Here is a 22668-nt window from a genome sequence, read left to right as displayed (position 1 = left end):
GGCCGGGAGGCCGGTTTGTATTGTCTAATGACAAAAAAACTGTGAATGTTGTATATAAAGACATTCTGTAGTATATTTAGTATGTTCAGGGGGTATCTTTTGAAGATTTCCCCTTTTCGATAATAATCTAAACAAAACAAAAATATATTTAGTATCAGCATTGCACCCGTGCGAAGCTGGGCCGGGTCACTAGTAATACCATAAGGTAAAATTTAAAACGAAGGCTCAGCCTAATTGCAAAATATTTGAGAAAGTTTTTGCGTTTATAAAAATTCGCAATGAAGTTACTATTTTAAATTTAAGAAACTCTTGACCTACACTAGTGAATGAATACGTAAATAAAATGTTGATGGCGCGTCTTCTTAAGCAACAACTCCATTTGTGGTTTATTTATGAGAACTAACCTGTTTTTATTCGATTGCAAAAGACAGAAACAAAGAAGAAATATGTAGCACACCGTAGGTGTTGTGCTATTGTATGATTCCTTAAGTGTTTAAATAAATTTCGACAAAAACAAACATTAAACAGAGTGGAGTTTTGTACCTAAAGTTCCAACTATACTAAGAATAATAAGTCCAGGAAAGTACACATAATTTCCACTTTACTGAACTCTTAACAATTGTTTCACCCTAAATATAAATTTAAATAGAGTATATAAATTAAATATACATAGGACAAACTGAAAGATCGTTCAATGAGAAAATACAAGAACATTTTAAAAATTATAATGGAAATTCAGCTTTTATTAACCATATTAAAAACAAAAAAATTATTTTAGAAGAGAATTTCAATATTTTACATAGAGAAAAAAGGAAAAAGACTAGCCATGTTGGAAAAACCTTCGAAATCAAAGAACACATGAAAAATAGCAACTCCGTTTTACTGAATAAAATTGAAAATGTTTATAACTGAATAATTTGAGATAAATTAGTAGATGTATCCTCACTACAAATGAGTATATAGGAAACATAACCAAAACTTCTTCTGAAGATGACCTGGTAGGATGAAACAATTGTTAAGAGTTCAATAAAGCATCTAAGTAGACACTAAGTGTGTTTTCGTGGACTTATTATTCAAAATGATTCCTAGTTTTCCTAAAATAAAGGCTTATTATACTAAAGCAGACTTTTATATTCAGTTATTAGTTAATAAATTAGGCACGTAATACATCATTAGATTTTATTATTCAATGGTTTCTTAACGTTTATTTTATTTTGCGTTTATATCAATATAGATTTCAAATAGTTTCTTGTTTATATCTGCAAGTTGCTTTGCGCAGTAGCGAGCTCCAGATCAATATTTCACCCNATGTTCAGGGGGTATCTTTTGAAGATTTCCCCTTTTCGATAATAATCTAAACAAAACAAAAATATATTTAGTATCAGCATTGCACCCGTGCGAAGCTGGGCCGGGTCACTAGTAATACCATAAGGTAAAATTTAAAACGAAGGCTCAGCCTAATTGCAAAATATTTGAGAAAGTTTTTGCGTTTATAAAAATTCGCAATGAAGTTACTATTTTAAATTTAAGAAACTCTTGACCTACACTAGTGAATGAATACGTAAATAAAATGTTGATGGCGCGTCTTCTTAAGCAACAACTCCATTTGTGGTTTATTTATGAGAACTAACCTGTTTTTATTCGATTGCAAAAGACAGAAACAAAGAAGAAATATGTAGCACACCGTAGGTGTTGTGCTATTGTATGATTCCTTAAGTGTTTAAATAAATTTCGACAAAAACAAACATTAAACAGAGTGGAGTTTTGTACCTAAAGTTCCAACTATACTAAGAATAATAAGTCCAGGAAAGTACACATAATTTCCACTTTACTGAACTCTTAACAATTGTTTCACCCTAAATATAAATTTAAATAGAGTATATAAATTAAATGTACATAGGACAAACTGAAAGATCGTTCAAGGAGGAAATACAAGAACATTTTAAAAATTATAATGGAAATTCAGCTTTTATTAACCATATTAAAAACAAAAAAATTATTTTAGAAGAGAATTTCAATATTTTACATAGAGAAAAAAGGAAAAAGACTAGCCATGTTGGAAAAACCTTCGAAATCAAAGAACACATGAAAAATAGCAACTCCGTTTTACTGAATAAAATTGAAAATGTTTATAACTGAATAATTTGAGATAAATTAGTAGATGTATCCTCACTACAAATGAGTATATAGGAAACATAACCAAAACTTCTTCTGAAGATGACCTGGTAGGGTGAAACAATTGTTAAGAGTTCAATAAAGCATCTAAGTAGACACTAAGTGTGTTTTCGTGGACTTATTATTCAAAATGATTCCTAGTTTTCCTAAAATAAAGGCTTATTATACTAAAGCAGACTTTTATATTCAGTTATTAGTTAATAAATTAGGCACGTAATACATCATTAGATTTTATTATTCAATGGTTTCTTAATGTTTATTTTATTTTGCGTTTATATCAATATAGATTTCAAATAGTTTCTTGTTTATATCTGCAAGTTGCTTTGCGCAGTAGCGAGCTCCAGATCAATATTTCACCCTTGGTTTCGAGTCAAACCCCCGCTTCCTTCACTCTGTTGTTGTTATTGTTTTTTGTTGTTTGTCCTACCCCGTACCGTACTTTCATTGTTTCGTATTAGAATCATGAGTCACCATGCAATTCGTGTAGCCACCAGGTTTCAAAAAACTTCCTTCGTCCTAACGCTGCAGCATTTAGGACCTTATAATCGCATTTCCTGTGCTTTTTATTCGCACAAGTCCGAACTTCTTTCCGCTAACGTCCAACGACTGCAGGTAATTGCAAAAGTATCTTCTTAGCTTTTGCCAATAATAATACGCAGATTTTTCGCTTTTTTTGTTGCTGTTTTCATTTGGTCAACGTCTTAAGAGTCCTCGCACGCAGTGTCGTCTTTTTTTGCAAAAATGTGCATCAAGAACATGCACGCTAATGCAGTAACTACAAAAAATTTCTCTATCACATCCTGGTCGATTTCAAAATCGTCGTCGAACATCGTGGAGAACGGTGAAGTAGTATTGTAGAATATACGATCAGGTTTAGCTGAATTTTGTAAAACCATTGAACGAAATTGAAACGGCACAAAAATTTGAATTTTTCTAAAATTACGTTGACAGTTACGAAATTTCTTTTGTTTTAAACAATGATTCAACGTACTCGGATTCAAGAGGGGTTAACTATTAAACAATTTTAGTATTTTGTCATCGAAAACTATGGGTCAGAACTGTAAGGCAGGGAATTGGAGAAATTACGAACAACTTTTAAGGAATTAAATTTAAACTTTGTTAGAAAAGTTAATTTCCTAGCTTTGTGGGCTAAAAACGTATTAACTAGTTAGGGATTTATATTAAAGGTGCATGTTTAGAGCACGGCATTGTACGGGTTCGAAACATGGACAGTGGGCGCGGCGGAAAAAAAAGGTTAGAAGCGTTCGAAATGTGGTGTTATAGGCGGATGATGAGGATAACGTGAGTAGAAAAGGTTAGAAATGAAGAGGTATTGGAAAGAATAGGAGAACAGAGGACTCTATGGGAGTCAATGGGAAATAGGCGAGATAGGTTGGTAGGACACTTTCTTAGGCATGAAGGTCTAGTCAGAGACATATTAGTGGCAGAAACAGGAGTTAGGAGGGTAGAGGTAGACCTAGGTTACATTACTGTTCGCAAATAGTTAAGGAAGTGGGAAGTTTAGCTCAGGATAGGAAAGAGTGGAGGTACGTGTCCAACCAGTCTTAGGACTGACGACCTTATGATAATGAGGGGTTTATATAACTCTACTTACTTTGTCGCACGGTCTGCACCCTATCAAAAGTTAGATTCTAAATACAGTCTTGAGACCACTTTAATCCATTTCCACGAAAGCCAGTTATGTTTTCGTAAAAGTCATGATACCAAATCAACTCAAAATTTTAGCAGGGCAGTCCTTTTTTGGCCCCTTTAATTCGGAAATACGATACAGCATGATTAAATTGTAAAACGGTTTTTGTGAAAACTAATCAATCAGTTAACAGTCCCATATGTCGTAACCCCGTCTGTCGTTCGTATCTAAATTTGATTCTATTGTTTCCGACACGTGTCATTGCATGGGCGTGAAACTGAAAGACATCGAACCTACCAGATTTATTTTCTCTTCTTTAATCTTATTTCTTTTTCGGATTTTAACCTAAATTTTACAAATCGTAAAAATCTAAACCTCTCATTGTGTTTGTTTTGGACCCTACTTCGATGCAGTAGGTGGCACTATCCTGTATCTGTTCACTATTATGGATTTATTGTAATACGATCAATATTATCTCAAGTCTAAGGCAATGATAATGTTTTAGCCATTGATCAGCATAAAATTTGCTGTAGTTTCACCGCAAATGAGATTCCGGCCGGACTACCTTAATTGTCGTAATTTCTGATAGTCACATGAGTGACTTGGAATATTTTAAACAATAGTGTTAAACGCGTAACAGTTACACAGTTGTACCCATTGGTAAATGCTTTCGTACACAGATCACGATGGCAACTAGCCAAAAGTTATCTTGTATTTTTATACGTTTGCTTCTACAAGTTGTTTGACGTCGAACAGTGCGGAAACAGTGGTGGCAACGTCAGTTAATCTATTTTTTTCGGACGCGAAACATTACCTACAGATACATATCTTTATCATCACGAAAAATTAAATTAATCTTCAGAAATACCTAAACATTTCAGAACAATAGTACCTGCAAGTTAAAATTATCGTAAACAATAAAACAAAAAATGATCGATTAGTGATCGTGGTTTTGTGAGAACAAGCCAAAGGGGGTGCTGACTGGTGAGAGAGAATTATGTCTGCCCCGTGGCCCGTGAAACGCGGTGTCTTCAGGGAAGGATCACTTTCCGATCCAACTCTGCTTTTCCGAAAGCACAATCTGATTCCTCCGAAAATTAGCATAGACTTTGCGGTATGGATCATTTCTAATCATAAACTAACAAAATACATAATAATAATAATTTAAGTATCTGCTGTAAAATTGGATACACACTGATGTGTCAAAATAGCTGGAATGTTTTGGCGGTTAATATTAATCTACAAATTGTCTGTTTTTATTTTGGTTTAACACCAACATTAATCTAAACTTAACTCGATCATATTTATTTATGGAATTTCAAAATCAAAATTCATCTTAGATTTGCCATCCGTCCATTTCATTGTTTTGTGTCATTGGTTTACATGATTTAGGTACTTGGTAAAACTTAATGTTAAATTTAACCTTTAGTTAATCAACACTTTTAAACACGTGGGTGCGTAAATCCTGACAAATTAGAACAGCTAATAGTACCTACCTACACTTACTATATGTACTAAACTACTAGAGCCCCTTAAAGAGGCTCTATTAGTCTAGGAAAACTCCAATATTGCAAAGTGTTTTTATATCAACTATCTACGTTTCTTATTAATTTACAAACATACGGTTTATTTGTATGCCAAAAATTGACGATCTATTTTTAATACAGCATAGAAAAATTTTTGTCGGAAATTTGTTATAGACACGTATTAAGCAGTTATTTTGAGACATGGCTCCATACCATCTGCCCTTTTGGGTGCTTAGAACGTATGTTTTTATTGTTATGAATCCCCGAACAAGTAACGGTTTAAAGTGAGACATGGTGCGCCCTATTGGTTTCATATCTCGCTTAAAAATAAGTGATTTTCACTAACTTTATACCATATCTGATGCTTAAATCAAATATACTATCTGCCGATAATAAAAGAGGCAGATTACATTTACCAGGGAGATGATGTAAATCCTGGGGCAGACAGTTTGATTTATTGTAGCAGCTTCGGTATCGACGATCTTCACAAATTTCTTGAAAACTCAAGTCGATATCGAAGTGGTTATAATAAACGAAACTGTCACCTCGTCATTTTCATAATTTTGCTAATAAATACCTTCCTATATCATTGGCAATCTTTCATTATCATTATAAGGTCGTCAATCCTAAGACTGGTTGGACACGCACATACACTCTTTCCTATCCTGACCTAATCTTCGCATTTCCCTAAAACTAGAACAACCTACATCCTTAACTATTTGTGAACAGTAATCTAATCTAGGTCTACCTCTACCCCTCCTAACTCCCGTTTCTGCCTCTAATATGTCCCTGATTAGACCATCATGCCTGAGAAAGTGTCCTACCAACCTATCTAACTAAAACTATCATAGTTAAAGCAATATCATATACAAACGTACATGCTATTTTACATTACAAACTACTTCATAATAAATATATGTAATAGAAAAATATTGTAGAAAGTGCATTTTTCACAAAATTCTTGTTATTTTTCTTTAGGAAGCACGGTCATTGAAGACGGGCGAGCTCAGTCAACAAGAGAAGAAAAATATGGCGCATACGAGTATGAAAGTTACCACAGACACCTTTAGTCATGAGAAAATCGCTTCCGAAGCCCAACAACAAAGACAAACAGTGACCGCAAGTGGCGTTTTTAATCAAGAAAAGCACTCGTCTTCTTCACAGTCAAATGTGACTTACACTTCGTCCTCGCAGGGCCTACACTCGTCGGCCAGTGCTATGCTAAAGGCTGTCGGAGCACAAGTACGTTTACGTCTGAATTGTTTATTGTACTAGCATAAAAATTTAAAATTGCAATTATTTTTTAATGCCATACAACTGTTAAAAGTCGTTTAACAAGTTTTATAGCATTTAATGATATGCCGCCAATATATTCACCTAATTGTCAGTCATTCCAACAGGACAAGGTTTGAAAATTACATCTTCCCATTAACTTTTGAATTATTACTCACATTAGAAATTCTCTTTTATAAAGTGTAAAACGTTCTTACAATAACTGGATAGGTAATGCAATATAATCATCATTAATTATATTGCTCCTCTTTTAATTTTTAAATCCTTGGAACGTACATAGGCAAGAAAAATAGTTTTCATCATCGTAATGCATGTAATTCTTCTTACCAAGGTAATTCAATTTTTGTCTTATCGGAATCTAATAATATTTTTTATTTCGAAGCGAATTAGACAATGAATACGGTTGTTAATCTTTCATATTACACACAATCTTGGTAACAATTTATATGCACATTAGTCAGAGACCAAGGTTACTGGCTATAACTCATTTTGTGATTATGAGTCGGTGTGATACTGTATCTACAGAGAGAACAAAATTATGCAAATAACACTACAATAAGAGTTCGCCCCTTTGAAAGCGATAGAGATATTCCCGATTCTATTAACGATTAATTTTGGTCCTTCTAGTTTCAGCTAATGAACGGTAAGCCGGAAGACGACTTACTAAACATGTCCTTTGACGATTTGGAGCAGTTGTCGTCAAATTCTAACGCCCAAGATGTGGAACGCGCCATACACAAATATTCCACGTACATGGACATGTTCATCAAAAGTCTGAAGAACAACGATCTGGGTAAAAAGGCCCCGACGATTCTAAACAAGATCAACGACATAATGCAAAAGGCATGGGCCGTTCCGACATACGGCCACGAATTGGGCTACTCCCTTTGCAACGCTTTACGAAACTGCGGCGGCCTGGACCTTATTATGACCAATTGTACGAACGACGATAGCGATTTACAATTTTCGAGCGCGAAACTTTTAGAACAATGTCTCACGACCGAGAACAGAGCTCACGTGGTCGCTAACGGTCTGGACAAAGTGGTAAACGTGGCCTGTAGGTGTACGAAACATTCGAATTCGGTGAAGCATTCGCGGGTGGGAACCGGGATCCTGGAGCACCTCTTCAAGCACAGCGAAGAAACGTGCAGTGATGTGATAAGACTCGGAGGTTTGGACGCTTTACTGTTCGAATGTCGGAAAAGTGACGTGGAAACTTTGAGACACTGTGCCGGTGCTCTGGCCAACTTGAGTTTGTACGGCGGAGCGGAAAACCAGGAAGCCATGATCAAGAGGAAAGTACCGATGTGGCTGTTCCCGTTGGCTTTCCACAATGACGACAATATCAAATATTACGCATGTTTGGCTATCACTGTGCTGGTAGCGAACGCCGAGATAGAAGCCGAGGTGCTTCAGTCGGGAACGCTAGGACTTGTTGAGCCTTTCGTCACGTCGCACAATCCGCTCGAATTCGCCAAATCGAACCTTGCTCACGCCCACGGTCAAAGCAAAACGTGGCTGAAACATCTTGTGCCGGTCCTCAGTTCCAAAAGGGAAGAAGCGCGAAATCTGGCCGCGTTCCATTTTTGTATGGAAGCTGGAATCAAAAAACAACAGGGAAACACGAATATATTCGCGGAAATAGGTGCCGTGGAATCGTTGAAAAAAGTGGCAAGTTGCCCGAACGCCGTTGCCTCGAAATATGCCGCACAAGCCTTACGCTTTATTGGCGAAGAAGTGCCTCACAAACTTAGTCAGCAAGTGCCTTTGTGGTCCACGGAAGACGTAGAAGAATGGGTCAAACAGATCGGGTTCTTCGAATACGCTCCCAACTTCGTCGAGAGCAGGGTCGACGGCGATCTTCTCCTTCAATTGACTGAAGAAAACTTACGGGACGATATCGGCCTTACGAATGGAATTAAAAGAAAAAGATTCACGCGAGAACTCCAAAACCTGAAAAAGATGGCCGACTACAGTTCTCGCGACAGTGCGAACATCAACAGCTTCCTCCAATCGTTGGGACCCGAATTTAGTATTTACACCTACAGTATGCTCAATGCTGGTATCGAGTCTAAAGAATCTCTACGAAATTTGGCCGAAGACCAACTCCTCAACGAATGCGGTATTGTGAACTCCATCCATCGATTACGAATAATGGACAGTATAAGACAGTTAGAGCACAGAATGGCCACGTTTAGCGACGAAAACATGGACAAATCCCTAGACGTTTTCGTCAGTTACAGACGATCGAACGGGTCACAGTTGGCCAGTTTGCTCAAAGTTCATTTGCAACTCCGGGGATTTACCGTATTCATTGACGTCGAAAGGTTAGAAGCTGGCAAATTTGACAACAATTTATTGCAAAGTATTCAAAAAGCCAAACATTTTCTACTTGTGTTAACCCCGAACGCTTTGGAGAGGTGCATAGGAGACTCAGATAGGAAAGATTGGGTCCACAGGGTAAGTCATCGCCGTGAATTTCCAGAGAATGTACGGGAGCATAATTTTATTCGTAATTTACAGGAAATAGTTGCTGCTCTTCAGGCGCAATGCAACATCATCCCAATTATTGACAATTTCCAGTGGCCCGAAGCTGAGGAGCTTCCTGAAGACATGCGGCAAGTGTGTCATTTCAACGGAGTCCGATGGATTCATGATTATCAAGATGCGTGCGTGGACAAACTCGAAAGGTATGTAAAAGAAAATCTTCAAGGGTCGATAAGTAGCATTCACTTAATACATGTTTTTGGTTAGGTTCATGCGTGGAGAGATAAATACACGAGCCGATGGTCTGAGGGACGGTTGCCGCGTTGGTCTTAACAAAGGGGACATGACTCCGAGCACTCCGTCCAATCCCGGGATGGTACGACAACCGCCCAACTATCAACGAATGCACAGTAACGATTCGGGAAGTGGCAAAGGATCTGATAAAGAAACGAACGGAACCTCGGGCTTGGGCAGGGACTGACTAGATGGTCCCCCAGCCTCGGTTGCCAGCTCACAACTTGCCAGGTCAGTACATATTATCATTTCTGCGTCTAATAATGGCATAATTACATTCCAAAGGTATTCCCCATCATAATACTAAATCCCCGCATCCTAATTCTAAGTCCGAAAACATACTGCCCTTCTATTTCTTTTCTAAAACCTTAAAAGTACACAATAAAATCTAAAAGGAGCGGTAAGTCTGCGTTCTCTCGGTAATTGCTCGCGCTGGCAGAGGAACGACGTCTCCGTGCCTAGCTCTTCACTTGGTCATTCGTTTAGTAATATTAAGACCTTTTCATTAACTTTTTGAAACATTAGAAAGCACTACAAGCAAATAATAATAATTTTATTTGCATTTTTGCATGGAACAAAAACTAATTATAACTGAAATATTTTTAATATAATAATAAATCTCGATAACATCCAGAAATTAGGTGAAGTGACTCTCTACCTACTTCACTCGAACAGTCGCCAATGTCATACGTAAAATTTTGCTGAATACAGTACAAATCGACCTTTCCAGAAATGTTTACGTATTATGAGACCAGGTAAAATAGGGCGAGAATCAAAAAATCAATATTGTTTGACATAGAATAACCCCAATATTTCCGATCCCATAATGCAATTAGCTAGTAATCCTACACATAATCAATTTCATCAATTTTTGCATTGATAAAAGTGTTTTTATTTAACGGATTTTTTATTTTCTATGTACAGGCTCTACAAATCATCGAGTCCGTCCCGTAACTGGCTAATGACATCTAACAGACATCCGAAGGGTTTACCACCACAGTATCCGGCAAGAAGAGGTTCTAATACACCGTCGACCGTAACCAATTCCGTACCAGTCACCCCTAATCGATCTCGCAGTTTGGACGGTTTACTTGACGGGGATGAACCGGTCGCTGCCGTTGTTACAAAAATTGTCAAAAATGAACATATTCCGTCCGAAGTTCCGCAAAAATCGCAAAGTTACGAAAACAGCATCGACTTAAATTCGGACAGTGTGATACAGCCGCCTCAAACTACCGAAGAAAGTAATGACGAGTTTGGTGAAAGAAAAGACGAACAATCAGCGATCGATAATGAAATTGTCGAGTGTTTGAACGAACTTAATACGAGTATTTCAAATAATTCCGATTTTGAAAAAAACTTAGATTCCAACGGCACCAAAAATGGTACGATAGGTATTAATGGTAGTGATGCGGCCAAACAAAAACCCAAATTATTAAATAGATGCGTTAGCAAAGTGAGATCTCTTATTAAAAAGTGACATATGTTTTGTTTGTTTTAGTTGTTTTATGAAAAGTTTTACGTTTCAAAATTTAATTTATTCATTTTATTTCGCATTAGTGGATTTTATTTATGATTTTAAAATTGTTTTTAATCAATTCCGCGTCTCGTAATAAGTTCGGGTTTCCTAAAACTAAATTCTTTGCCACATTATTTTATGTTTTGCGAATTTTCTCGTTTTATCAAATATCTCCGTTCTTATTAAGAGGGCGTAGGATCGAATAAATGTAGATCATTTACATTTATTGGCACAGGGAGGGTCAACTAAAACAAATGAAAGTACAAATGGCATGCAGCAATTTTATTTTCTTTGTTGTATTATGATTTGTGTGATTTAAATTTAAGAGCGGTGCAGCTTATTTAAGTCGTTATTGTACACATATTTTCATGTGGACCTTATATTTTATTGAAATGTTACGTGTATGTAAAAGAAAAGTTCCATATTGTAGAAACTGTGGTTTTTACGATTGAGGGATTTTTACCCAAACTTTTCCGCCTTGCGACTCTTGTACGGAAAATCGGAAAAAGTCATCTAAATAGTTTCGAAACAGCTTGTTTGATTTTCATCGAGCAAGCCCAGTAGGTATTTTATTATACTGACCATTTAAATTTGAAAACGACAAGGTTATAAAAGTCAAATTCGACCTTTTACAATCGTGTCTTTTTTAAATTTAAACGCCGTTGTTTTAACACTTGTGTAATGGTTTTAGTATTATATTTTCTATGATAGATGTTTTTTATTGGTTATATTTAAAAATANTAGTTCTTAGAATCCGAACCCGATAAAAAAAATAAATATTATAAAAAAAAAAATCAATTTTCCTAAATAACTAAGTATTTCAAGTGCAAATTTAAACAGTTCACCATTTCATACGATTTTGACAGACATTGTAGAATCAAAGAAGACAGAATTTAAGCAGGTTGGGTTTGGTTTACAATGTAAAAATTAAAATATTTGCTTGATCTGTCATAATTAAAAAGGGGTACACACTTTTTTTTTAAGCTTATTAGTCTTATAACCTTTAAATGATACATTAGAACCTTATAAAATACGGAAAGTTTCGTTTTGAAGCCATTTGAAAGGATCATTTACAAAACGATCAGTATAATTTTTGTTCAGTAGTTCTGCACGCGACTTAAAACCGAACAAAAAGAAGAACATCATGGAACATCAATAAACATAACCTAGGTAAAATAAACGTCAAAAGATAAAAGTAAAATACTTAAAAATACCTTTTGAATCAATCAAATAACGTCTAGAACAAATAAATGTAATAATAGGAGTGTCGTATATTATTTAGTTAAAAAATGCAACCTAATTATGTGGCTTTGTATAATGAACAGTTTGAGCTTCCACCTGAGCTTTGTGCAAAGCCTTTGGCTTTAGTAGGGGTTTCAGGGTTGGACACAGTTAATAATGCCATTCATAAGACTATCTGGGAAAATCTTAGCAGTAACCGCCGAGTTGAGAGATCCCCGGTACTGTTTAAGCTCATTAGTAATGCTCAAGAATTCCCTGTAGTCAAACCAAAAAGGAATTCCTATGAATGGTATATTCCAAAGGGTATTTTGAAGAAGAATTGGCTAAGAAAACATCTCAGCGATATACCCTCAGTTATAGTAATTTTTTATGATTTAGACTGGAATGATTTGCAATGGAATGAGAAAATTATTGAATGTGCATCTAGGGTACAATCATTGAGGTAAGTAATTTTTAATACCTGCATTAATACTCTATTTAAAGGAGATTTGAGTAATTAATAAGGGTTGGCCCATTGGCAATTGTGAAATACAAAAAATAAAGCTGTTTATTATTGTTGTTAGTATTATTTCCGGTGTATATGAAAAGTTTTCTCAATCTTAAATTTTATGATCCACAAAACTGAACATGAACGTCTTTATCGTTTCTGCATCAGCTTTGATGTGAATTTTACTGTTTTGTGTAAAATATAATTTTAAAGGAATTTTATACATTATGTTTCCGATTGACCACTTCCGGATTTGAAATGATGTTCATTATCCCAAATTTGAATTATTAGTTACATTAAATCAAGTATTTCTTTGTTTCTGTTTATCCATCACGCAAAATAACGACGCAAGGAAATTTTCATCAAAAAATAATGATTTCAAAAAAGCTTAATGTTCCCTATTTATTTATATTTTCTTTTTTATTCTTATGGACCAATTACTAAAGTCCATATTGTTTTGAATGATAATTGTTAGAGCCTTTTAAATAAATTTGTAACACAAACTAAATTCATTTGTGACGAATGAACCTAACTATCATTCCGTGGCGCAATTTTCCTACGATGTTATCAATTACCCCGCATCCCCCTACGACTTCCGTTCACTGTTTTAGAGCCGCTCTCGAAGGGAGGAACACCAGATTGGTCGTTGTTCTTTTACAAAACACTCCCCCATTACCAGCAGGAGAGGACTCTTTAAGTTCAGAGAGGGCTATTGCCCTGTGTGCCAGTTGCGAGATCAGTGCAAAATCCCTCTTTGTTTTACCTCACGGAGATCATTTGCAGGGCTATATAGTCCGTTTGGAGAGTGCTTTTTATGACTTGGCCCAAAATTATTACCACATGGAAGCGAAACATGTCGAAAATCATAAAGAGTATCTCAACAAGAACACTCATCAATATTTATTCGTCAGGCATCAATTCAAAATGGGCTTCCTTAACGAACTTAAACAAGACATTCACACCGCCCATAAGTATGGTTTGTTTAATAGCCAAAAAAGTACATGTAAAGAGTTTTTTTTTTGAAGGCATTACACTTACGCGTACAATAAACTACTTGAGATTAGGATCGTCGACACGAATGCAATGGAAATCCAAACTGTCGCCGGTTTTATCAATTACAAATTGTGCAAATTGATGTTTACTTTGAATTTACCGCGAGACGCCATTTCCCAGTTTAAGGCGCATGCGGAAAGGTTTAAGTCAAGAATTGGTTTTAAGGAGTTAGCTTTTGAACATTACGCGTGGCTTTGTAAACAGTAAGGAAAATTTTTGGTTTTTGAAGTATACATGATGTCCTAAACATGTTTCAAGAAAATTAATCCTTTTCTTGGAATATTTTAGAAACATCTTATTACTTACATACAGGGCATTCCAAGAAGTTGTCGTAAGTTGGAAGAAAAAGGTAGAAGACCTGAAGGGTTTTTTATAGTATTAGATTGTAAATCTGTTCATCTCATTAAATAGACAGTTGAATAAAAAAAAATAAGATCTTTTACTATCTTACTTCCTCTTGAAACTCTTCCTTGGAATAGTCTGTACGAGACCTTGTTTTGAAACGAAGAAAATTTTAGATACAGCATTTTCGGTGATATTTTTGACGAAGCTGTTAGATTAGGATTACCGGCTGTTCAAACCCAGCATCCCGGAGTTTATTACCAACAAGCAGCCCAGTATGCTATTCAAAGAAAAAAATCGTGTCTCGAACTTTGCAATGTAAATAATATTTCTTTAGTAGTTTTAAATGAAATCTATTAAGGGGATTGTTCCGTTTGGTTTAGAACGTCACTGCATATCCTACAGCTCCAGATCCCCTTGAGGGTCTGGACCATTTAGAATTCTACGGGCAGAGACCCTGGAGACCTGGAAAACTGAACATGGACAATCCGGATCCCCAATTGGAGAAAAAAGGAATCCAGGCTCTGCAGTTTTTGGAAAAACAAGTGGCTCATTCCGTAAGTAAATTTCATGAATTACAACCATCAAAAAATATATTTAACTCAATCGTAAATAATGTTTTTAACTTTAACAGAATCTAGGTAAGTACTAAGGTAGTGTTTACTTGATCTTAAATTTTAAATATTAATCTGAAATTTCATTTTCAATTTTCCATCCACTACAAACTACCTCAAGATAATGAGGGAAAATTTTTGTTGCAGTTGTCACAATTTTTCTTCATTAACTTGAGGTAGTTTGTAGTGGATGGAAAATTGAAAATGAATTTTCACCTTGTAATATTTCATATCAACCACTATTAATAATTAAATTTTATATACTAATTAATGTCATACATAACCCTAGAACTTATTATTACTTGTTGTGACTATTTATTTCACTGACCTTTTAAACGGTGATGTTACACGTTAGACTTTGCTGACCACTGAAACATACGCGATCGAACAACTACCTCGTATAAACCTTGTGACTGACTAATACCCTTATTAAATATACCCTCGAGAAGCAAAGCATGCGTATAGATACACAACGAACTAGAGGAGTGGGGGTATACACTGTCGTATAACACAATGCTATTATACATTTGTCTACTACATATTTCCTTTTATAAAAATACTATCAGATAAGGAAGATACGTTGTATTATTAATTAACGTGTTTTATTATTTGTGATATTGACATGGTTTTTTGGAATATATAAAAAGTTTTTAACAAGCAGAAAAACCAGTTTCGTACGATAATTTCAAATCTTTGCCATTGAAATTACATATTTATATTTAAACAATTTTAATAAGAAAATAAATTTAAATTTATATCCTTGGCAGAATGTAATAATTTCGTTATATGGACTGGCTGTATCTCAATATAAAACATACAAATGTCCAAGAACAAGACGTTATTTAGTCGTTCAAATGGCGGAGGAATATTTCGAATTTAGAGATTATGGAAAGGCTTTAACGTAAATGCATTCCATCGAAAGAAAAACATGAAATATACTACAAGCGTGTTTTTTTTTTGTAGTCTTTTTACGCATATGATTTGGGACTATCGACTAGAGTGTTGGTGGTCAATATTGTCGCATATTTTGCAAAAGGCTTTGCAGTGTGCCTTTTTAACAGCTACAGTCCAAGATTATGTTACGATATCTTTGGAGCTGTTGGGTAAAAGTATCACGACTACTACTGAATACAAGGCTCAAGTTTACGAAAATCTAATCAGAGTTTTAAAAGTAAGAAAACAAATTATTTTAAATAAGTGTTACATCCGCAATAACGTTTTTAGAAACAAATCCCTAATCCTGTTTTAAATTTGCCTTCTTACGACGTTCATACTTCGTTAAACTTGTGGAAAAAGGTTTTCGAAAGTGAATCAATTCACTTAACTGTGGATATGAATAGTGTTGTGTCTTGTATCGAAACAAAGGCACGATTTTTAAAGGATAAATACGAGGCGGATCAAAATGTTGTACTCGAAGTGTTTATAAGGTAAAGATCATTAATAATTTCACAAAACAGTTACAATATCATCAAAATCTTCAGCGAAATATTTAATAAACTATTAGACAGTTGCTTCTGCCAAATGGTCATTTTCAAATGTACAGGCAATACTATTGTCATTTTCAAGAATCAGACAATATGACTGTTATTTTCAAGAGTGCAGACAATAATAACCTTAGTTTCAAGAGTGCAGACAATACAATAACAGTCATTTTCAACAGTACAGACAATCCGATTGTCATTTTCAAGAGTCAGATAATATTACTGTTATTTTCAAGAGTCAGACAATAGTATCGTATGTTTCAAAAGTGCAGACAATACAATTGTCATTTTCAAGAGTCAGACAATATGACTGTCATTTTCAAGAGTCAGACAATATGACTGTTATTTTCAAGAGTCAGACAATAATATCGTATGTTTCAAAAGTGCAGACAATACAATTGTCATTTTCAAGAGTCAGACAATATGACTGTCATTTTCAAGAGTCAGACAATATGACTGTTATTTTCAAGAGTCAGACAATAATATCGTATGTTTCAAAAGTGCAGACAATACAATTGTCATTTTCAAGAGTCAGACAATATGACTGTCATTTTCAAGAGTCAGACAATATGACTGTTATTTTCAAGAGTCAGACAATAATATCGTATGTTTCAAAAGTGCAGACAATACAATTGTCATTTTCAAGAGTCAGACAATATGACTGTCATTTTCAAGAGTCAGACAATATGACTGTTATTTTCAAGAGTCAGACAATAATATCGTATGTTTCAAAAGTGCAGACAATACAATTGTCATTTTCAAGAGTCAGACAATATGACTGTCATTTTCAAGAGTCAGACAATATGACTGTTATTTTCAAGAGTCAGACAATAATATCGTATGTTTCAAAAGTGCAGACAATACAATTGTCATTTTCAAGAGTCAGACAATATGACTGTCATTTTCAAGAGTCAGACAATATGACTGTTATTTTCAAGAGTCAGACAATAATATCGTATGTTTCAAAAGTGCAGACAATACAATTGTCATTTTCAAGAGTCAGACAATATGACTGTCATTTTCAAGAGTCAGACAATATGACTGTTATTTTCAAGAGTCAGACAATAATATCGTATGTTTCAAAAGTGCAGACAATACAATTGTCATTTTCAAGAGTCAGACAATATGACTGTCATTTTCAAGAGTCAGACAATATGACTGTTATTTTCAAGAGTCAGACAATAATATCGTATGTTTCAAAAGTGCAGACAATACAATTGTCATTTTCAAGAGTCAGACAATATGACTGTCATTTTCAAGAGTCAGACAATATGACTGTTATTTTCAAGAGTCAGACAATAATATCGTATGTTTCAAAAGTGCAGACAATACAATTGTCATTTTCAAGAGTCAGACAATATGACTGTCATTTTCAAGAGTCAGACAATATGACTGTTATTTTCAAGAGTCAGACAATAGTATCGTATGTTTCAAAAGTGCAGACAATACAATTGTCATTTTCAAGAGTCAGACAATCCGATTGTCATTTTCAAGAGTCAGATAATATGATTGTTATTTTCAAGAGTATAGACAATAATATTGTCACATTCAACAGTTAAGACATTTATTATTAACTTTTTTGAAGAATCAAGACAGTGTTATTGTTTTGAAGAGTACAGACGATAGTATTGTCTTGTACTCATGAAAATTACTATTTAGTGAAACCAATTTTTAGGTGATTTATTAAATATTTCGTTGAAACAATGCACTGTTTTATAGTTTATTTAATATTAATTAGTTTTAATATTGCAATATCTTTATCCAATGTTTTTAATGAAGTATTTTAAACAGTAAGGGGGAAAATTGATTTAAATTACCCTTTTTGTTTAGAAGTACATGTCCGTTTCTCTTGAGATTTACGAGACTTTCTGTGACAATAAATACGAGTGAATACAGTTCAGAATTTGCAGTGAACGAAACAAAATTTAACAATCCGAACTTAACGTTCGAAAGTAACGAAGTCAAAAAGTTTATTGTTGAATTTCTGCCCGATTCTGAAACGACAGGCAAAGACATGCAGGTAAAACCGTTTTTCTACCCCTCCCCCGTGATCTTATAGCGAAAAAATCTTTTTAGATAAATTCTATAAATTTGTATCTGGGCATTCCAAAAGAGTGTTGTGTTGAGTTATCTTTCAATGGCAATTTGGCGGTTTCGACCGGAGGAATCCAAGAATTTTCGCGGTTCAGAAGGAAATCTGCGTCCCACGTGGACTTCGAAAGTATTCTACCCCAGTCATCGGCGCTGGTCGTACCGAGAAAATCGAAACTGAATGTTAATTATGATCACAAACAGCCCGCACTTGTTGGCGAATGGTTTAATATAATAATCACCGTTAGTAATGAAGATATTGCTCCTATAAGTAGCGTTAATGTACTGGTTAATCTTTCCGAAGGGGAGATGGATGGAAGCAGTAAGTGATAATCAATAATATTGATTTTCTTATTATGTTTGATTTTAACGACGAGTGATAATTTCTAGCCGAATTCTGTCTCAACACGGCTGCTAAAAGCGAACTGCTTCCCCTAAATATCGGCCTACCAGACTTAAAAGTTGGCGAGAGCAAATCAATTAACCTTTACATTCGAGGTCACAAAGCCGGTCAGAGGACAGTGGTCTTTAAAGTATCCTACGTCCTCGAGTCCGATAGGTCCGGAACAAGTATTAGCGAAGATACTCTACATGTACCGTTTGTGAAACCGTTCGAAATCAATACCAAATTTTCTAATACTTTATTCGAAGACATTTCAAAGTTTTACGTGGACGAAGAGTTCGTAGTAACACCGATCATTAACTGCGTCTCACCCTGGCCGATCGTTATTGAAAATACTTCGCTAGATTTTGTAAGTACTAATTTTAATTACAATTTCAAATTTTCAAGACAAAAGTTTAAACAATCGAGAACTTTTGCAGTCCCTTACACTTGGCATAGAACTCATTTCTAATTGAATTTTATTTTTTTTTGTGTGCTTAGGACGATAATTTTACAAATCCACAGAATACACATGAATCAGTTATTTAATTTTAACCATCTAAATTCTAAGAATCGCTTAAATTATGATAACATCAGTGCAATTATTTGTCAAAGGGTCTAAGGGTTGTCTACAGGATACTAAAGCCCTTAATATTAAATCATTATTTTTCCGGGGAAGTTGTTCTAGGCCAACAATAATTTTCTGTATCATATCTCTAGAAGTCATTTAGGATAGGATTATGTCTATGATATAAAATTTGTCAGAAAGTCTGAGGGTTATTTATAGGGTGCGAAACCCTCCAATATTAAATTATTCTTTTTCCGGGGAAGTTGTTTTTGTCTCACAATAATTTTTTGTATCCCAACTCTAGAAGTAATTTAGGATAGGGTTATGTCTATAAGATGGTTTGTCAGCGAGTCTGAGGGTTATTTATAGGGTGCGAAACCCTGCAATATTAAATTATTATTTTTCAGGGGGAGTTATTCTTGTCCCACAATAATTTTTTGTATCCCAACTCTAGAAGTAATTTAGGATAGGGTTATGTCTATAAGATGGTTTGTCAGCGAGTCTGAGGGTTATTTATAGGGTGCGAAACCCTGCAATATTAAATTATTATTTTTCAGGGGGAGTTATTCTTGTCCCACAATAATTTTTTGTATCCCAACTCTAGAAGTAATTTAGGATAGGGTTATGTCTATAAGATGGTTTGTCAGCGAGTCTGAGGGTTATTTATAGGGTGCGAAACCCTGCAATATTAAATTATTATTTTTCAGGGGGAGTTATTCTTGTCCCACAATAATTTTTTGTATCCCAACTCTAGAAGTAATTTAGGATAGGGTTATGTCTATAAGATGGTTTGTCAGCGAGTCTGAGGGTTATTTATAGGGTGCGAAACCCTGCAATATTAAATTATTATTTTTCAGGGGGAGTTATTCTTGTCCCACAATAATTTTTTGTATCCCAACTCTAGAAGTAATTTAGGATAGGGTTATGTCTATAAGATGGTTTGTCAGCGAGTCTGAGGGTTATTTATAGGGTGCGAAACCCTGCAATATTAAATTATTATTTNGATCCAAAAAGATCGAAATCGCGATCCGCGTCTGGCAGTTTCGACAGAATACAGACCACTTCGAATTATTTTATTTAATAGAATTGTTATTAATTTTCCTGGAATCTATAAGTAAAGAACTTTTTTCTGTATGTTTTTCAAAATTTTAGGCTCAATAGTTTAGATGATAAGGTAGGGGGGGGGGTAAGATCACTTTTCATCTATTTTGTTCATCATCATAAGGTCAGTCCTAAGACTGGTTGGACACGTACCTCCACTCTTTCCTGTCCTGAGCTCGTGATCTCTTCCACCCTGAGTACTGAAAGAGCTGCTGCCCTCTTTCAGGGACTTGTCTTAGTCTGGTTTCTCTTTAAGAACCCACCCATTATGGTTGAACCTATGGTCCGGCTCCCTGAATCATCGAAACTCTCAAGCCGATCCACCCAGTCTAGTTTGCCTTTTCGTTTGACATGTCACTTGGTACAGTTTGCAAAACTTTTTTTTTTAGTTCCTGTTGGCCTCCCGAAAAATGATCCCCATGTTCATTGGGTCACAGAAATTCATACTTAAAAAATCTTAATCCGACTTTAGGATAGGGTTATGTCTATAAGATGGTTTGTCAGCGAGTCTGAGGGTTATTTATGGGGTGCGAAACCCTCCAACATTAAATTATTCTTTTTCCGGGGAAGTTGTTCTTGTCCCACAATAATTTTTTGTATCTTACCTCTAGAAGTTTGTCTATGAGACAATTTTTCAGAGGGTCTGAGGGTTATTTATAGGGTGCGCAACCCTTCCATATTAAATTATTATTTTTCCGGAGAAGTTGTTTTTGTTCAGGCCTATCTTCACATTCACACACATCAAACTGGTAAAAGTCCTACATAGATCTCATTGCTTTTTGTTCTTATTTGTATGGTAGATGCCGCCTGTGGAATCAATTGATGAAAGTGTTCACAGTCAGGTTAAAGGGTTGATTTTAAACGACAAAGAATCTGGGGCGGAAGTCTTTCTTGCAAAAGTGAAGAGAAATTGTGAAAGTCCTGTCAATGTGGGCCAGTACACCATAAAATGGAAAAGGTAATAAATTTAATTTTAACTGGGTCTCTCCCGCAAATAGTACGCGACTGTTGCTTACTTGACGATGAGGCAGAAGTAGAAACTTTTTTCCTTTCCCGAGCTTACAGCAAGAGCACTCGTCAACCATAAATCGGCTAATGTTCGGATATTCATTAAATATAAGCTAACAACCCTCTTTTTTTATCAATGATGCTATATAAGAATTCATTGAACAAATTTAGATTACATTTTATAGAGAAAACGGTTTGAGTGCAACCAGTCAGCTCATGATACCAGGATTTGAAATCGAATGGATTCCATTAGACATTAAACTTGATTTGCCAGCTTTTGGTTTACTTCACACACCCCTTCTTGTAACTTACACTCTATACAACAGATCTCATCAACTTTTACAATTAGAAGTAACCGTAGAGGGTGGAGATGCGTTTATGTTTGCGGGTTACAAGCAGGTAAAGCGACAATGTTTAATCATGAGTTTAATTTAAAATCAATAAATAATATCGATCTCCAGATTCCAATATCGATCTTGCCGGAAAGTTTTAAAACTCTCGACTATAATTTGTATCCGGTCGTTGCCGGTAATATTGTTTTGCCGAAAATTATGATTACTGTTCCCGAAAACAACACAGAGGGGCCCTCATTAAGACAAAATCAAGTAAATGCCCTATTGGATAGGGCGCTTCCTACTCATTTGTTTATAATGGTACGTGATTGTTCTGTTTTTTTTTCTTACAATGATTAAAAGATTGTTGAATGTGTTTTGTTTTGCAAATGTGTTTTTCAGCCTCAAGTTAAAGGATCCCCCGAATTTCCGAAAGCGATCCAAGATGAAAATTTACTAAAAGTTGTTTGAATTTTTAAATAAAGTACATATTTTACATTTTGTATTTTGTTTTTTTTAATTATTACAATAAAAATTTGTTTATCTTAATATTGTTCTTTTTTTCACGTATAGAGAAATGTTAAAAGATTTACCACGTTTTGTTCAGACAATAGAATTCTTAGAAAGTACTACAAACGGCACAGTGAACGCCATCTGTAGCACGATGCTACATTTTAGGATTACGTGCTACAGATGGCGTTTACTGCGCCATTTGTAGTATTTTCTAAAACGCACTGTTAAGAGAGCAGGTGAAAGTTGGTCAGTGTTCTGTCGGAGCTGTCTGCGACGCGCTGATGAGATCCAAAAAGATCGAAATCGCGATCCGCGTCTGGCAGTTTTGACAGAATGCAGACTACTTCGAATTATTTTATGCATATAATTGTTGCTCGGAGTGTCAATAGATGTGAAAACCAGATTGATGTTGATAATTTTTAGTCAAACATTGTGAAATTTCAAATTTTAATACTAAAAGTTCTAAGTTTTCACTTCTATCGGCAGTCCCTATAACTGCCAATTTTTTT

General features: G+C 35.1%; 2 protein-coding genes across 3 annotated transcripts in view; both read left to right on the top strand.

The window, feature by feature from the left end:
• Window positions 1–11538, top strand: part of LOC108741726 (sterile alpha and TIR motif-containing protein 1) — a 28708-nt gene extending 17170 nt beyond the window's left edge. Inside the window, exons 7-12 of the mRNA XM_025978742.1 lie at window positions 4818–4940; window positions 6331–6594; window positions 7273–9105; window positions 9169–9335; window positions 9400–9657; window positions 10351–11538. Coding sequence (XP_025834527.1) covers window positions 4818–4940; window positions 6331–6594; window positions 7273–9105; window positions 9169–9335; window positions 9400–9613 — 2601 coding nt within the window. The 3' untranslated portion in view covers window positions 9614–9657; window positions 10351–11538. The remainder of the gene's footprint in view (window positions 1–4817; window positions 4941–6330; window positions 6595–7272; window positions 9106–9168; window positions 9336–9399; window positions 9658–10350) is intronic.
• Window positions 11539–12095: 557 nt separating this feature from the next.
• On the top strand, window positions 12096–22147 carry LOC108741724 (trafficking protein particle complex subunit 11). 2 transcript variants are annotated; one of them, XM_018476618.2, is made up of 15 exons: window positions 12096–12629; window positions 13286–13645; window positions 13700–13930; window positions 14246–14387; window positions 14453–14626; window positions 15451–15584; window positions 15647–15854; window positions 15908–16110; window positions 17995–18184; window positions 18241–18577; window positions 18646–19007; window positions 21107–21264; window positions 21500–21713; window positions 21776–21967; window positions 22049–22147. In XM_018476618.2, the coding sequence occupies exons 1-15, from the start codon at window positions 12235–12237 to the stop codon at window positions 22115–22117; spliced, it is 3369 nt and encodes a 1122-aa protein (XP_018332120.2). In that variant the 5' UTR covers window positions 12096–12234; the 3' UTR covers window positions 22118–22147. The 2 variants fall into 2 exon arrangements, with proteins under 2 accessions (XP_018332120.2, XP_025834501.1); XM_025978716.1 differs by lacking the exon at window positions 12096–12629 and having other exon boundaries at window positions 13303–13363; window positions 13425–13645.
• Window positions 22148–22668: the final 521 nt, after the last annotated feature.

Source organism: Agrilus planipennis, unplaced genomic scaffold (genome assembly GCF_000699045.2).
Source record: "Agrilus planipennis isolate EAB-ADULT unplaced genomic scaffold, Apla_2.0 scaffold7, whole genome shotgun sequence".
Taxonomy (NCBI): Eukaryota; Metazoa; Arthropoda; class Insecta; order Coleoptera; family Buprestidae; genus Agrilus; species Agrilus planipennis.
This window is presented reverse-complemented; position numbering and strand designations above follow the sequence as displayed.

Bases quoted from the DNA above. Each gene is read 5' to 3' on its own strand.
- LOC108741724 (XM_018476618.2), top strand. From the start codon at position 12,235: ATGCAACCTAATTATGTGGCTTTGTATAATGAACAGTTTGAGCTTCCA. The intron at 13,931-14,245 runs GTAAGGAAAATT...AGAAAATTTTAG, and splicing joins TACGCGTGGCTTTGTAAACA to ATACAGCATTTTCGGTGATA. The intron at 15,855-15,907 runs GTAAGAAAACAA...TAACGTTTTTAG, and splicing joins ATCTAATCAGAGTTTTAAAA to AAACAAATCCCTAATCCTGT.